The sequence below is a fragment of the Nyctereutes procyonoides genome, unplaced genomic scaffold (genome assembly GCF_905146905.1).
Source record: "Nyctereutes procyonoides isolate TBG_1078 unplaced genomic scaffold, NYPRO_anot_genome, whole genome shotgun sequence".
Lineage (NCBI taxonomy): Eukaryota > Metazoa > Chordata > Mammalia > Carnivora > Canidae > Nyctereutes > Nyctereutes procyonoides.
The window spans coordinates 101,224,309-101,241,847 of record NW_026575125.1 but is presented as its reverse complement, the minus strand read 5'-3'; the positions used below and the strand labels follow the sequence as shown (position 1 = coordinate 101,241,847).

The 17,539-nt window shown below is 38.5% G+C and overlaps 1 protein-coding gene and 1 long non-coding RNA gene across 2 annotated transcripts in view; one reads left to right on the top strand and one right to left on the bottom strand.

Annotated features, from left to right (window-relative positions):
- The window catches only part of LOC129518709 (uncharacterized), a 122,496-nt gene that overhangs the window by 31,582 nt on the left and 73,375 nt on the right, over nt 1-17,539 (bottom strand). The gene's annotated exons all lie outside the window — the stretch shown is intronic.
- Nucleotides 3,349-5,392, top strand: LOC129518704 (cleavage and polyadenylation specificity factor subunit 6-like). Its single transcript, XM_055338898.1, has one exon. It carries the CDS (start codon nt 3,351-3,353, stop codon nt 4,953-4,955), a length of 1,605 nt encoding a protein of 534 aa, XP_055194873.1. The 5' UTR covers nt 3,349-3,350; the 3' UTR covers nt 4,956-5,392.

The following is a 17,539-nucleotide window of genomic DNA, read 5'->3' as shown; positions in this document are numbered from 1 at the left end:
GATCTGAAGTCAGAATCAAAGATAGTACAAGGTCAGAGAAGCCAGATATAATCAATGATAAACTCATGAAATGGAGCCTAAGAAAAAAAAGCAGCTGTGTTCATTGGACAAGGAGTCCAGTCAAGAAAAGTCATCATAAGTGGTTAGTCCATATCCGGTTAGTCCATAGCCCCATCCCTTTGCTATTCTTTAAGATAGGAGTTATAGAGATGTATATATATATATATATATATATATATATATATATATAGAGTGATTTTCATCTTTCTGCCTAGAATCTTTATTAAGATTGGACCATCTCATAAGATCAGTAGATTTTTCAAGTCATGCATCAGTGAAACTCCTCTTATCTGTGATTATGTCAAATCCTCTATATCCTTTTATGTGCATAAACTTAAATGGTTGTCAAGGTGAATCAGCTTGCAAATGCCTGGGCTGGAAAATTGCCCTACCTGTTTCTGTTCTTCATATTTACCATGCTAACTCTTCTTTTGATGCTTTCATCCCTGCGAGCCTCTCCCTAACTTTGCCCTTCCTTCTCTTTAAAAATCTGAATCAGGTATTTCCTTCAAGGATCAGTCCACTGCCCAATGATAATCATGACATGTTGGATATGGAAATATCTTTAGGGCTCTCCAAAGCCCACTCACTTGTTTTGTAAATGAGAAAATTGAATCCCAGAGTAAGTAAGTGACATACCTACTACTCCTGAAACCTAGGTAATCTTATTTCCAACTTGCTGCACTTCTTACCCCTGCACACCAACTCAGGAGGCATTAGTCATATCTCTTTGCACAGCTACATTTAGAAACATTTGAAAAAATAGATATGGCATCAGAGACAAAAATATCGGCTTTACTGCCGATAAGGCTTGGAGAAAGTGGCCTGGATCTGTGGTCACAAATGGGCTTCTAATACATGTCACTTCAATTGTCCTCCACATCAAACCGGACTGACTTGGCACCAAGACAAAGAGCCAAGGAGCCTAGACTCAGGGCACTTAACACATAGCAACATCATGGTGGGGAAAGGCAGGTCTGAGCCCCACATACTCAAACTTTCTTCCCAATTTCATCAAATATAAAAGTCATTCCTCCTCTTGGATAAAAGAAGTAAGAGGTAGGGGGAAAAAGCAGAAGTTCTATTCAATATTCATGAAGGGGTGAAAGTCCCTCTTTTGTAGATCATGTTTGGAAGGAATGCATGAGGAGGAAAATTACCCCCTCCCATAAGCTTCAATTCCCAACAAGTTTGTAAGAGACTCAAATCTGGGCCTATGTTTTATCAGTAGATACTACAAATGAAAACTTCTATTTAAAAACACGTAACATCTTTTTTCCCTTCTTGATTTCCCTTGGGGAAACCATACCTCCTCTGAAGTTGTTAATGACATTGTAGTAGAGCTGGTAGCCCTACCCCATCCTTCACCCAGTTCTAGGAGTGAATATACGACCTGGGCTAGAGACCAAACAGGCACAGTAGTGGATTTAGAAATGGGCAGGTAAAATAAACTGTGCCAATAAGAATTTAATTGAGACTTTGCTTGAATTATTAGGAAAGAAATGGCACTTTCTGCTGGGCTTGTTAAGCCTAGATAATGTAAGCCTAGGGTTGCCAGTTACCAGCTTTGTCATCATGTGGGAAGAGTCTGCCTAATAATGATGCAAACATTGGGAAAAGTGAGCTGACACATAGGCAATGACAAAGGGAGAAACATGGGGAGATCCTAATGATATCATCAAGCCCCAGTACCCAGTTGTTCCTTAAGCCAGATTGACCTCCAGACTTTTTAACTATGTGAGCAAATGACTTTTTCTACATAATATTTTAGCAATATGGAGTAGGGTTTCTATCATAACTGAAAGGCTACTGATGAAAACACCTCTTTTGACAAGGCTAGAATGATTCCTCTCACTTTTGTGCTTTTCTGATCCACAGTCTTTGCCTATTTCAAAATCCATTAATTATCATTGGGATGACACAAATGAGCTGTTTCTTTTTACTCTCTTTCTTTATGATTATTTTTTAAAAGATTGTATTTATTTGATTGAAAAAGAGAGTGCATGAGCATGGGTAAGAGAAGGAGACTCCCCACTGAGCAAGGAGCCTGATGCAGGGCTTGATCCCAGGACCCTGGGATAGAATAACACTTAACCAACTGAGCCACCCAGGTGCCCCTCTTTATAATTATGTTTAATGCATGTGTTTCCCCCTTCCCAGTTACTTTGTAGGTATTTGCATGCCAGAAATGAGGTTTTACTCTTATTTTTTATTCCCCAATTTTACTGAGACATATTTGACATGTAACATTATGTAAGTTTAAGGTGTAAAACTTGATATATGTGTGTGTTGTGAAATGATCACCACAGTAAGGTTAATTAACACATTTGTCTTTGTTTCTCTGAGTTCAATTTCTTTTAGATTCCGTATATAAGTTAGATCATGCAGTATTTATCTAGACAAAATGACAAAGCAACCTACAGAATGGCAGAACATATTTTCAAATCATATATCTGATGAGGGATTAATATCCAAAACATATAACAAACTCATACAACTCAGACAAAAACAAAAATGTGATTATTCTTCTTCAATCTTCACATTGCTGGTAACTCAATAGATTCATTGAGTCAACCTACTAGAGACTTTTAAAGGCCTGACTATGCAATAGGCATCTCAAATTTTACTTTGACCAGCACAACATACACGAATCTAGTAGCTCTTAATAATTGTGATCAAATATTTAGGTTTTATTGCTTATTTTATTATGAACATGAGTGCATTAGTCTTAATAATTGTGATCAAATGTTTAGGTTTTATTTGCTTATTTTATTATGAACATGAGTTTGTCAGTTTGGGTGCATTTTATTTTTTTTGTAGATTCAACATCTAATGAGCTTGATGAAGGCTTGAGAGGAGAACATAGTTCTTGTGACAGAATACAGGCTGATTTTAATCTTGGTATCCTCTGGTAAAGGATTAGTATACAAAATATATAAAGAACTTCTATAACTCAACACCAAAAAAGCCCCAAATAATCCAGTTTAAAAATGGGCAGAAGGCATGAGCAGACAATTCTCCAAAGAAGACATCCAAATGGCCAACAGACACATGAAAAGATGCTCCACATCACTCATCATCAGGGAAATGCAAATCAAAACCACAATGAGATATTACTTCATACCTGTCAACATGACTAAAATGAAAAACACAGGAAACAACAAGTGTTGGCCACAAGTGAATGTGGAGAAAAATGAACCCTTGTGCACTGTTGTTAGGAATACAAACTGGTGCAGCCTCTCTGGAAAACAGTATGGAGGTTCTTTAAAAAATTAAAATTAGGAGAGAAGATGGCGGATGGCGTGGACCACATAGACATCTACGCGGATGTGGGCGAGGAGTTCAACCAGGAAGCTGAATATGGTGGGCATGATCAGATAGATTTGTATGATGATGTCATCTCTCCATCTGCAAATAATGGAGATGCCCCAGAAGACCGTGATTACATGGACACTCTCCCACCAACTGTTGGTGATGATGTGGGTAAAGGAACAGCACCAAATGTTATCTATATGTATACTGGAAAGAGAATTGCATTGTATATTGGAAATCTAACATGGTGGACAACAGATGAAGACTTAACTGAAGCAGTTCATTCTTTGGGAGTGAATGATATTCTGGAGATAAAATTTTTTGAAAATCGGGCAAATGGCCAGTCAAAGGGGTTTGCCCTTGTTGGTGTTGGATCTGAAGCATCCTCAAAAAAGTTAATGGATCTGTTGCCTAAAAGAGAACTTCATGGTCAGAATCCTGTTGTAACTCCATGCAATAAACAGTTCCTGAGTCAATTTGAAATGCAGTCCAGGAAAGCTACACAATCAGGACAAATGTCTGGGGAAGGTAAAGCTGGTCCTCCAGGAGGCAGTTCACGTGCAGCATTTCCACAAGGTGGTAGAGGACGGGGCTGTTTTCCAGGGGCTGTTCCCGGTGGGGACAGATTTCCTGGACCAGCAGGACCAGGAGGGCCACCCCCACCTTTTCCAGCTAGACAGACTCCGCCACGTCCACCCTTGGGCCCCCCAGGCCCACCTGGTCCACCAGGTCCTCCACCTCTGGATCAGGTTCTGCCTCCCCCTTTAGCTGGGCCTCCTAATCATGGAGATCGCCCTCCACCTCCAGTTCCAGGCTACGGCCCCCCTCCTGGCCCACCACCTCCACAACAGGGACCACCTCCACCTCCAGGCCCCTTTCCACCTCGCCCACCCGGCCCTCTTGGGCCGCCCCTTACACTTGCTCCTCCTCTGCATCTTCCTGGACCACCTCCAGGTGCCCCACCAGCTCCACATGTGAACCCGGCTTTCTTTCTTCCACCGACTAACAGCGGCATGCCTACATCAGATAGTTGGGGCCCACCACCAACAGATCCGTATGGCCGACCCCCACCCTATGACAGGGGTGACTATGGGCCTCCTGGGAGGGAAATGGATACTGCAAGAACGCCATTGAGTGAAGCTGAGTCTGAAGACATTATGAATAGAAATAGGGCAATCTCAAGCAGTGCTATTTCAAGAGCTGTATCTGATGCCAGTGCTGGTGATTATGGGAGTGCTATTGAGACATTAGTAACTGCAATTTCTTTAATTAAACAATCTAAAGTATCTGCTGATGATCGTTGCAAAGTTCTTATTAGCTCTTTGCAAGATTGCCTTCATGGAATTGAATCCAAGTCTTATGGTTCTGGATCAAGAAGACGTGAACAATCAAGAGAGAGGGACCATAGTAGATCACGAGAAAAGAGTCGGCATCATAAATCCCGTAGTAGAGATCGTCATGATGATTATTATAGAGAGAGAAGCAGAGAACGAGAGAGACACCAGGATTGGGACCGAGACCGGGACCGAGACCGGGACCGAGACCGAGAACGGGACCGAGAGCGCGAGTATCGTCATCGTTAGAAGAAGCTGAAGGAAGAGGAACACCTTCCAAGACAAAACAGTCTTCATGGGGGAAAAATGATGCTTGTCCAGCAGTTTGCTTCTTGTGATTGAACTGAACCTGTAAGGATTCATGGATAAAATGAACAGGAATAGATCTGAATAAAGCAAATCTGCATAAATGGTAACCAGTAGCTCTACTTTTATTTTTTATGTTGCTTAACTGTTTTATTTGAAGGAAACCTGTGTGATTTAAAAAGTTATAGCTTTTGCAACTTTATTACTGGTTATATACATTTGGCCATTATAATGTGCAAGCAATTGGAAAAAAACCGTCAATTAAATGCTTGTTTTTATAGTAGTTTGTTCTTGTTAAAAATGTTCATATGATAATGTCTGTAAACAGCACCACTTTGATTACAATAGATGTAGTGTTGTAATAAACTGTTTAATGGGGACAAAAAAAATAAAATTAGAACTACCATATGATCCAGTAATTCTGCTTCTGAGTCTTTACCCAAAGGATACAAAAAACACTAATTTGACAAAATATATGTACCCGTATCTTTATTGCAGCATTATTTACAATAACCAAATTATGGAAGAGACCCGAATGTCCATTGATAGATGAATTGATAAAGAATATATGGTACACATATACAATGGAATATTACTCAGCCATGAAAAAGAATGAAATCTTGCCATTTGCAACAACATGGATTGATCTAGAAGGTATAAATGCTAAGTGAAATTAGTGGGCAGCCCCGGTGGCTCAGCGGTTTAGCGCCACCTTCAGCCCAGGGTGCGATCATGGAGACCCGGGATCAAGTCCCACATCCGGCTCCCTGCATGGAGCCTGCTTCTCCCTCTGCCTGTGTCTCTGCCACTCTTTCTCTGTGTGTCTCATGAATAAATAAATAAAATCTTAAAAAAAGAAATAAGTCAAAGAAAGAAAAATACCATATGATTTCACTCATATGTGGAATCTCAGAAACAAAACAAAGAGAAAAAGAGACAAACCAAAAAACCAGACTCTTAACTATAGAGAACAAACTGATAGTTACCAGAAGGAAGAGGATTGAAAGGTGGGGGGATGAGATAATGGAGAGTAAAGAGTGCCCTTGTCATGATAAGCACTGAGTGATGTATGGAACTGTTGAATCACTATATTGTACACCTGAAACTAATTTAACACTGCCTGTTAATTACACTGGAATTAAATTTTTTTAAACCAACTAAAAGAATAAACAAGGAAAAAATAGAGTCAAAAAGAACAAAACAACCTAGAATTCTAGACACAAAGTAAAGCTGAAAAAAAGTTTTTTTACAGCAAACATAGTAAAACAAAACAAAACAAAAACAAAAAAATGTTTTAAAGTTCTTGAAAGCTGAAAGGAAATTATTCCAGATATAAATAGAGAAGTGAAAGAAAGCATGAACAGGACTGAAAGGGGTCAATATTTTGGTAATTGTAAAAGACGATTGACTAAAACAACAACAATAATAGAGTTTTGTGGAGTTAAATGTTAATATGGTATGTAATAACTAAAAAGGTGGGAGGGATAAATAGATCTGAACTGCTAGGAAGTTCCTGCATTGCTCTGAATGTGGCAAAAGTACTAATTTAAGGTAGACTGTAAAAAGCAACAGGTTCATTTGAAATTTCTAGGATGACTTATAAAAGAATAATACAGAAGGCATAACAAAGAGGTAAATGGAAGAGAGAACAATAAAGGACCACACTTCATTAAAACAAGGAAAAAAACAAGGGTTGTTCAGTGGTTGAGCGTCTGCCTTTGACTCAGGTCATGTGTCAAAATCTTTAAAAAAAAAAACAAGAAAGAAAAGGGAAGAATAAAGAAATAAATGAGACATAGTGCAAGTAGCAAGATGGTAGGCTTAAGGTCAACTATATCAGTAATTATATTAAATATAAATACACTAAACACTCTAACCCAAATAAACTAAATTACCAGACTAGATTTTTAAAAGTAGACCTCCCCCAACCATGTATGTTTACAAGAAACAAGAAACACACTTTTTAATTTTTTTAAAGATTTTATTTATTCATTCATGAAAGACACAGAGAGAGAGGCAGAGACATAGACAGAGGGAGAAGCAGGCTCCATGCAGGAAACCCAATATGGGACTCAATCCCGGGACTCCAGGATCACGCCCTGAGCCAAAAGCAGATGCTCAACCACTGAGCCACCCAGACGTCCCAAGAAACACACTTTAAATGTAAAGACATAAATAGATTGGAAGCGAAATGAAGGAGAAAGATACACCATGCAAATACCAACCAAGAGAAGTGTCTGTTTTAACATGAGACAAAATATATTTTAAGGAAAGAAGTATTATGCAAGATCAGAAGTAATATTTCATAATTGTAAAAGTCTCAATTCAATGGGATGATATAATAATTCTAAATATATATGAACCTAATAACATAGCATTTATATACATGTGCATGTATATCTTGAGACCGCTGCTGGAAAACATGTGATTCAAATGGACTGGCTAGTAACCAAACCAAGAGATAATACTGAATCATGATTCTTCACTCTGGACCAGCTCCCATTTAAGGATTTCTTCTGTCTTTTTGAAACAAGAGTCTCCATCTCTGACAAATGGGCTAGATTGGAGATAGGGATAATTTATTCCTTGTTCTTAAGCTGTATTCCAATGAATGGTTCTTTGCAATCGATGTCATTATTAAACTGTTGTGGGAAGGGACTGTCAGTGGTTGGGATGGAACTAAGGAATCAAGCACATCTCAATTCTCAGGCCTGCCTGCTCCCAGTCTGATTTGCTGATATTTTCAGACTCCCTGGTTTTGTCTTCTCTCTCTCTAACTTCAACATAGGAAATCCTTATACATTCACCATGGCTCTCAACCATCTAAAATTTTTTGGCAGAGGGAAGACATGGCCTTGTTTAAGAAAACTTTGTGCCCTTTTTTTCCACTTACATATGGGCCAGTGTGGATCACAGCTGCTTTCCACGCAGATACTTGCTGAGAGCTACAAAAAGTGGCAACCATCTCAGCATCTTGATCTTTTCCAAGATTCGGACCAACAGTTACACGGACTGATCTACAGGATGCAATAAAACCAGCTTAACCAGATGGTTTGCAAATTTATAATAAAGTTAACCATCTTCCCAGTTGGAGATGAAGGGATCCTCCTGCCCACCTTCCTGTTTCAAAGCAGCAAATTCCATACTGTAGGTCTGTCACTCTCTACATGCCAGTTCTGTTTCCAATTTTGATTTAGACAGGCCTCTTTCAGATAAAGGCAACAGGAACTGATTTCAAAGCAATTTAAGCAACAAAGAGATGTATTGGCTCACAGAACTGGAAAGTCCAAGGGCAGATCTGGCAGAGCTGGATCCAGGAGCTCAACAATGCTGTCTGGGTTCTTTTCTTGTCTCTGAGTTCTCTGTGCCTCATTTCTGTGCCTCTCTTCATGCTGCTTATTTATTTGTTGAGCTCTCTCAATTTGGCAGGGGAGATGGCTGCTGGCAGTTCTCAGGCTGTATTTTTACAACCCCAAATTACAAAGGTAAAGAGACCTTTCCCCCTACCCCCGCTCCAGGATACTCCTAGAAAAATCTCACAAAAGGATTCTGATTGGCCGCCTTGGTTCATGAGATGTTCTCTGTACAAATTGCTGTGTCTGGGGAAGATCTAGTATGAGGATTGGCCTGGTCTGGGTATCATACTCATCTCTCCTCCCAGTCATAGATATACTTGTCTAAAAATGCCTATAAATTTATTCTATTCATTTCCTTATTCTTCAGTGAACTCTGGACTGTCCTCCACCAATCCAACAAAACAGCCCTTAGGAAAGGTCATCATTGACCTCCATGTCACCAACTCCAATGGACACACTACCATCCTCCTATTTTATCTCTCGGAGTCATTTGACACAATTAATCTTTTCTCCTTCTTAAAGAACACTCCTTTGGCTTCCATACTACCACATTCTACTGCTTTTCCTTCTATCACTCTGCTCCATGCTCCCCAGTCTGCTCTGCAGGTCCATGCTCCTCTTTCTAGGTATTCAATGTTGGAGTTCCTTAAGGTTCTGTCCCAGTATTTCTGTCCCTATCCTTTCCATACTCACTCCCTAAGTTACCTCATCCATATCCATAGCTTGAATTACATGTAAGGATCAATGACTCCCAAATTAAATCTCTAGCCTAGATCTTGCTTGTAAGATCCACTTGATATATCCAATTTGATATCCTGAAGACCATTTAACTAAACACCTCCAGATCCAATCCTCCTTCGGTGTTAACTATCATCCACTCAGTACCTAGAACCAAAAAGCTAAGTGTCATCCTTAACTCTCCCGTCCTTCACCCCTCCCACATTGAATACATGATAAATCCCAGTTAATTTTACCACCTAAATATTACTAAAATCCATCAAATTCTCTCCATGCCATCTACCACCAGCCTACTTTATCTGAAGGATTACAAAAAACCTCCTATCTAGTCTTCCTGAATCTTCTCTGGCTTCTTCTTCTGTAATACATACTCTGAATTGTAGCCAGATTCCTTTTTTCAAACAGCGAATCTGATCATATCATTCATTTCTAAAATAAGACTTTAGTGGTTTTACATTGCTCCTAAGATAAAATCAAAGTCTGTGATGTGGTTGCATAGCTTCTCATGGTTTGTCCTCCCCAGGCTCACCTCTTGTCATTTTCTATCTTGTTATCAGAGGCTATTCCACCTCATGGGCTCCTCCTACAATAGGGCGTGGGATGATGCCCAGTGTTCTTCCCTGCTAGTCTTTTATCTGTTTAACTCTTTCCCAACACTCAGACCACAGAATAGGTGCCCATTATCTAGCCCACTCTACTCTCCTCTAGGCTATGTAAGGGTTTTTTTCTATGTTCTTATGGAACCTTTATGATATTTTTAGTTGAATTGTTCTGCTATTGAGCACCTAGTTGAATCAACTCTTATAGTTCACTGCCTTTTGCTTTTTGGTATTGGTTTTGGGGGGATTTGTGTGTGTGTGTGTGTGTGTGTGTGTGTGTGTGTGTGTGTGTGTGAGAGAGAGAGAGAGAGAGAGAGAGAGAGAGAGAGAAAGAGAGAGAGAGGCTTTTTTTGTTTGGTTTTGTCCATCTACATTCTTTGGTTTTGCATAACTGATAAGATTTTTTTTCATATATCTCAAAGCTTTCTTGAGGATATATCTAATTCAGTTTGGAGAATTGCTTTGAATTTTATTTGGCTTTGTGGCTTGTGGGGGGAGATAATTTTCACCACTTATTTTTCTGATTCGTTTTACAGTAGTTTGTATGCATGTGGTCTGCTTGTTTGATCTTCTATTAATTCCCTGGATGGGATTCCTAGTTAGAGAATGCTCTCCTGTCTGTTCTAGTGTCTTCTGTGAAGAAGTGTTATTGGTGCAAGGGAGAGACAGAGGGGCTGACGTGTCTTGTTCTCCTTTCTTTCCTAAAGGATCCTTAATTTCCCCTCTGATTTTCCTCTTGTCCCATACAGCCTTATCTCTAGAAGGTACTGAAGCCTCTCTCTCTCTCTGTCTCTCTCTTTCCCCCACAGGAGGGTATGAGGCTGCCCCTGCTGGTTTCCCACACTTGCAAGCAAGCTACTTTGCAGTTGGTGTTTTGAACTGCCAATTCCCAACCTGTGTTCAACATTTTGACATTTTCAATGTTCACATTCAAGGGTGATTTTATCTGTGCCTCATCTAACTCCTCTGGTCACACCAACTCTTTTCAATGAACTTCTTAAACCTCTCCTCTCTTTTGTAGCAAGTGGGCAGAGAGCTCTGCTGGAATGATTTTTTTTTTCTCCTTAAGGGTAATTTTACAGTTGCAGTGTTCCCTGTCTCCTAGATATGCTGAAGGCCTGGCTTATGTATGCTTTCATATGTTTTCCTTGTGCACTTTATGGGTTTTTGAAAGGACGGTATGGAGATTTAAACACGGCCATCATCATCATTCTCTATATCAATTTCCTTTCTTTTAAAAAATAGTTTAATCAAAATAATAATCACAGATGTATGCTTCCCTACAGATTATTGTGCCATGTTTTGCTTATATTGAGCTTTATAAAAATATAGTCATACTGTATATTCTTTTAGGAGTTGGACCTTTAGTCATCATTGCTAATAGTCATCCATGTTGTTGTGTAGACATTCATTTTTACTGCCATCTGCCATCTAGTACTCCACTATATGACTATCCTTCATACTGTTATTCATGGTCGTATAGATTTATATCTTACTTTTGTTACTCCAATCAGTGTTACTATAAACATTCCTGTATATATCTCTTGATGTACATGTGACAAGAGTTTCTATAGGGTTGCACTGTCCAATATGATAGGCACTAATTATATTTCACTACTGAGCATATGAAATGGGAGGGTAAAAATTGTAATTTGCTGGGTACCTGGGTGGCTTAGTCAGTTAAATGTCTGACTCTTGATTTTGGCTCAGATCATAATCTCAGGGTCATGAGATACCACATTCAGCATGGAGTCTGCTTAAGATGCTCTCCCTCTCCCTCTGTCCTTCTTTCCCCACTCTCTATCAAAACAAAAAATAATAATAAATAATAATAATTAAAATAAAATAAAAATGCTTAAAAACAGAATTGTAATATGCTATGTAAAATATGCCCTGAATTTCAAAGAATCACTGCAAAAAAAAGACATAAAATATCTCACTGATAATTTTTATATTGATTACATATTGAGATGTACTGGCTGTACTGTGCAAGTTAAATATATTATTAAATTATTATATTAATTTTTACTTTTTAATGTAGCTCCAAGAATACTAAAAATCACATTTTGGCCTGAATTTGTCTATCATGTTTGATTTCTATTGCAATGTGCTGACTTAAGGTAAAAACTAAGGAATAGAATTTCTGGGTAGAAGATTACATGAATCTTTACCTTCACTGATAAAGCTGAATTATTTTGCAGTGAGATTGTATCAATTTATAGCATCAGCAGTACTGCACAAGAATTCCCATTGCTCTACATCTTCTCTAATACTTGGGACTCTCAGACAATTTAATCACTGCCAATCAGATAATTGTGAAACTGCACATTATTGAGGTCTTGATTTTCATTTTTCAGATTACTGAGATAGGAGAAATTTTCATATTTTTAAATTGCCATTCATGTTTCTGCTAATATGAAATCCCTATTTTGCCTTTCTCCTCTCTCCCTGCCTGATTTTGTCCACTACCTTCTTCATGTTTTTCTTCCTGATTTATAGAAATCTTCTTCCTATGTAAGACACCAAAACTTTGTCTATTACACATGTTGCAAATATCCTCTCCCTATTTATGGCTTGTCTTTTCACTTGCTTTATGGTATATTTCTATAATCAAAAAGTCTCCGGTTTAGTGTCATTGAATTTATCAAACTTTATTTTTAGAATTAGTAGTCTATTTGGATCTTGAGTCTAGCCTAGCCAGGATCATAAGGGTATTTTCCTATAGTTTCTTCTACAAGTGTTAGAACATAAACATGAAATTCATAGACTTGTCTCATATCCCCATTTCTTTAAGCCTTCCTTAGTATCTTTATTTTTTTCCTTTTCCCCCCCTTTTTTTTCCCTTAGTATCTTTAAATGTAGGTTCAGAAATTTCACCATGGATACCTTGCACATCTTTTGTTATACATATTCCTAAGGAGTTTTTTTAAGCTATTATAAATGGTGTCTTAAAAACTTATGCTTTCTGTTTATAGACTATATAAATGCAGTTAAATTTATATGTTGATCATATTGTGAGCCATCTTGCCTAACTCTTATTATTATTTGTAATAATTTGCACATCAATTCATTCTGGTTTTCTATGTAAAAAATTTGGATTGTAAATAAGAACAGTTTTGTTTTATCCTTTTCACTTTGTTTCACATCTCAGTCCTTAATCCATATGGAATTTATTTAGCTGTAGGGTGCAAAGTAAGGGCTTTATTTCATTCTCCATATGGATAACCAATTCATTTACTGAACAATAAAATCTTCCTTATCCAGTGATTCCAATGCCTCAGTCAGATACCAAGATCCCAGTTATACATGATTCTGTGGGCTCTCTATTATTTTATATCAACCATATTATTTCCCTTCTCTAAAGAACTTTCAGCATTTCTTGCAAGGTAGGTCTACTGACAACAGATTCTCTCAATTTTTGTTTGTCCAAGAAAGTATTTATTTCTCCTTCACTTTTGAAGTTTAATATCACAGGGCACAGAATTCTAGGTTGATGGGCTTTTTCTCCCAACACTAAATGTTGTACTCCCCTCTTCAAGCTTGTGTGCTTTCTGAGAAGTCAGATGTAATTTGTATCCTTGCTCTTCGATAAGTGAGGTGTTTTTTCCCTCTGGATTCTTTCAGGATTTTTTCTTTATCTTTGACTTTCTAGAGTTTAAAAATAAGAGCCCAGGTGTCTTTTCTCAGGCCATCTATCCTGCTTAGTGTTCTCTAAGCTTCTGTGATCTACAGTTTGGTGTGACATTAATTTGAAGAAATATGTAGCCATTATATTTCAAATATTTCTTCTATTCTTTCCTTTCTTCTCCTGGTATTGCCATTCTGCATATTCCACCTTTTAAAAAAAAAGATTTATTTATTTATTTATTTATTTATTTATTTTTTTTTTTTTTATTTATGAAAGAGTGATAAAGCACAGGGAGAGGGGAAGACGGAGAGATAGAATCCCAAGCAGACTCCATGCTAAGCATGGAGATTGACATGGGGCTCGATCTTATGCCCCTGAGATCATGACCTGAGTCAAAAGAGTCAGCTGCTTAACCAACTGAGCCACCCAGGTGCCCCTGCATGTTACACCTTTTATAGCTGTCCCTTAGTCCTGAGATATTTTGTTCCTTTTTTTTTTTTTTTTTGGTCTTTGTTCTCTTTGAGATTTTCAGTTTTGGAAGTTTCTTTTGAGATACCCTCAAGCTCAAAAATTCTTTCCTCAGCTGTGTCCAGTCTACTAAAAAACCCATCAAAGGCATTCTTGATTTCTGTTACCATTTTTTTAAATCTCTAGCATTTCTTTTTGGCTCTTGCTTAGAATTTCTATCTCTTTGTTTACATTGCCCATCTGTTCTTGTATGCTGCCCATGTTATCTATTAGAGCCTTTAGTACAGTATTCACTGTTGTTTTAAATTCTTCATCTGGTAACGCCTGGGTGGCTCAGAGTTTGAGCATCTGCCTTTGGCTCAGGGTGTGATCCTGCGGTCTCAGGGTAGAGTCCCACATCAGGCTCCCTGCATGGAGCCTGCTTCTCCCTCTGCCTACGTCTCTGCCTCTCTCTGTGTGTCTCTTATGAATAAATAAATAAAATCTTTAAAAAAATTTTTTTAATTCCTCATCTGATAATTCCAACATTGCTGCAATGCTTGGTTCTTTCTTTTTTTTAAGGATTGTATTTATTCATGAGAGACACAGAGAGAGAGGCAGAGACGTAGGCAGAGGGAGAAGCAGGCTCCCTGCAGGGAGCCCGATTCATGACTTGATCCCAGGACCCCGGGATCAGGGCCAGAGCCAAAGGCAGACGCTCAACCACTGAGCCATACAGGCATCCCTGCCATGTTTGGTTCTGTTTACTCTGTCACTTCAAATTGTGTATTTTGCCTTTTGTTATGCCTTGTAATTCTTTTTTCTATTGAGACATGAGGTACCAGGTAAAAAAAAAAAAACTGTGGCAAATAAGCCTTATAGTAATACTGTGAAGGAGTATGAGGGGAGGGGAAGCATTCTGTAGTCTTATGATTAATTCTCAGTCTTTCAGGGAGCCCATACCTCATGACTGTGAACTCCACAAGTGCTTCCTCGTACCTCACCACACTTAGGTGGAACAGGTTCCCTAGATGGGGCTGTGGCTGGGTATTTCCATCCACCCAGATCAGTTAGGCTCTGATAATATGCCAGCAGGTTAGGCTCTTGCTAACTAGTTCCCCTGAGGGCAGGCCTTGTTAAGAAAAACAGAATGTCTGACATATTTCAAAATGGTTGTTTTTCCTCTGCCCCCATCAGAAGCACATAGCACTTTTTCTCCAACATTTTCTGTGAAAATCTGCTTGAACTCCTGGGTGTAAAACTCACAAAAGTATGGAGCCCCCTCTATGACTGGATTCCTCTGGACTTTTTAACTCTCAGACTCCTCTACACTGAGCCTCCAGCAATTCGTCCATTACAGTTCAGATTTTCAAACCCTGGCACTGCTTCCTACAGCAGTGTCACTCGTGAGTCTGCTCTAGGAAGTTGTGTTTCTAATTTTTGCCTTTTTGTCTCTTCAATCGTGGGGGCAGCAGTTTGCCCCTTATCCTTACCTCTCTTCCATACATAAGAAGAGTTGACTTTTTCATGGGCCTCGGTGGTGCAGTTGGTTGGACATCCAACTTTTAAAAAAAATTTTTTTTAAGGTTTTACTTATTTATTCATGAGAGACACACACAGAGAGAGAGGCAGGGACAGGTAGAGGGAGAAGCAGGCTCCATGCAGGGAGCCTGACGCGGGACTCGATCCTGGGTCTCCAGGATCATGCCCCAGGCCGAAGGCAGGCGCTAAACCGCTGGGCCACCGGGGTTGCCCAGACATCCAGCTTTTGGTTTTGTCTCAGGTTCTGTTCTGTCCTGAGGGTCATAGGAGTGGGACTCCAGGTTCAGCAGAGTCGGCTCGGGATTCTCTCTCTCCTTCTGCCCCTCCCTCCACTCCTGTGCTCTCTCTCTCTCTTTCTAAAATAAGTAAGTAAATCTTTAAAATACTTTTTTATAAAAAAAAAAGTTAACTTTTTCACCTGATTAGCTTTTTATCTGTTGCTAAGATGGAGTAGTGACTTTCAGGATTCCTACACAGGGAACCAGAAGCCAAAAGTTTATTATTGATTTATTTGTTTTTAACACTGAGTTGTGAGAATTGTTTATATATTCAGGATACAAGTATTACAAGAAATAAAATTTGCAAATATTTTCTCTTATTCTCATTCTGTGGGTTTACTTTCACTTTATTGATAGTATCATTTGAAGCAGAAAGGTTTTTAATTTTGATGAAGTCCAATTTAGATACTCCTTTTTCTCGACATTGTGCTTTTGGTGTCATCTCCAAGAAACTATTACCTACCCCAAAGTCACAAAGATTTATTTCTATATCTTCATTGAAGGGTTTTATAATTTGCGCTCTTACATTTAGATTATTGATGTATCCTATTTTTGACCTATTTGTGTCTTTGAGTTTAGTGCTTGTTTTTTTTATAGACAGCATATCATTGAATTGTATATTTTTTAACCCATTCTGCTAACTTCTACTTTTTGTTGGGCATGCTTACTCACTTACATTTAATATAATTACTGATAAGGTAGGCATTATGTCTGCCATTTTGTTATTTGTTTTCTATGGATTTTTCTTTCTCTGGCTTTCCATTACTGCCTTTTCAAGTCCATATACTTGTGAAAACAAGCTAAGAATTGCTATATATTTTGAGTCAAGTTAGCTTTTTATTTTGCAGTTACCCTTTCTATCTATAATAATGCTTTTGGGGGCACCTGGGTGGCACAGTGGCTGAGCGTCTGCCTTTGGCTTAGGTTGTGATCTTGGAGTCCTGGAGTCAAGTCCCACATCAGGCTCGGAGCCTGATTCTTCTAACTATATCTCTGCCTCTCTCTCTGTCTTTCATGAATAAATAAATAAAATATTTAAAAAATATTAATAATGCTTTTTGTCTTAGTTGTCTTTTATTTTTTAGTAATATTGCTATCCAAGCTTTCTTTTTGTTTACGGTTTTGCCTGCATCTTCGTTTTTCCTGGTGTATTTTTTGATAATCTATTATTTCAATCCTTCCTGGAGGTGTTTACTTATTGAGATTATTGGTATAGTTAGACTTGTCTCTATCATCTTATTGGTTTTATCACTGTTCAACTATTTTTTATATAACTCCCTCTAATTCTCTCCCCGACCCTGATTAAGTTACAACAAAATTCTTGTATTTCCATATTCCATTTTCTTTTCCTCTAATACTTTGTAATTTATACATCACACAGTATTCTCTGAACAGTTATTAAAGTTTTGTTTCAGGAGATCCCTGGGTGGCTCAGTGGTTTGGCGCCTGCCTTCGGCCCGGGGCATGATCCTGGAGACCCGGGATCGAGTTCCACGTCAGGCTCCCGGCATGGAGCCTTCTTCTCCCTCTGCCTGTGTCTCTGCCTCTCTATACCTCTCTCTGTGTATCTCATGAATAAATACATAAAATCTTTTTAAAAATAAAGTTTTGTTTCATAATACAGCTTAAAGTTAAAAATAATACTTTATGGGGTGCCTGGCTGGCTCTTGATCTCTGGGTTGTGAGTTCGAGCCCAAAACTGAGTAGAGATTACTTTTAAAAAATAAAATCTTAAAAAAAATAATACTTTACTCTTTCTCCCAAACAAAACATGGATATTAGTACATTCTAACACCAAGCAACCCTCTTCCCATCCCTTCCAACCACAATAACAATTTACCTACCATTTGATCCGATATTTATTTTATTTTTGTCCTTTTTATGGGCCAATAAATTAGACATGATTTAGAATACATCAAATGTTTACTAAGATGGACAG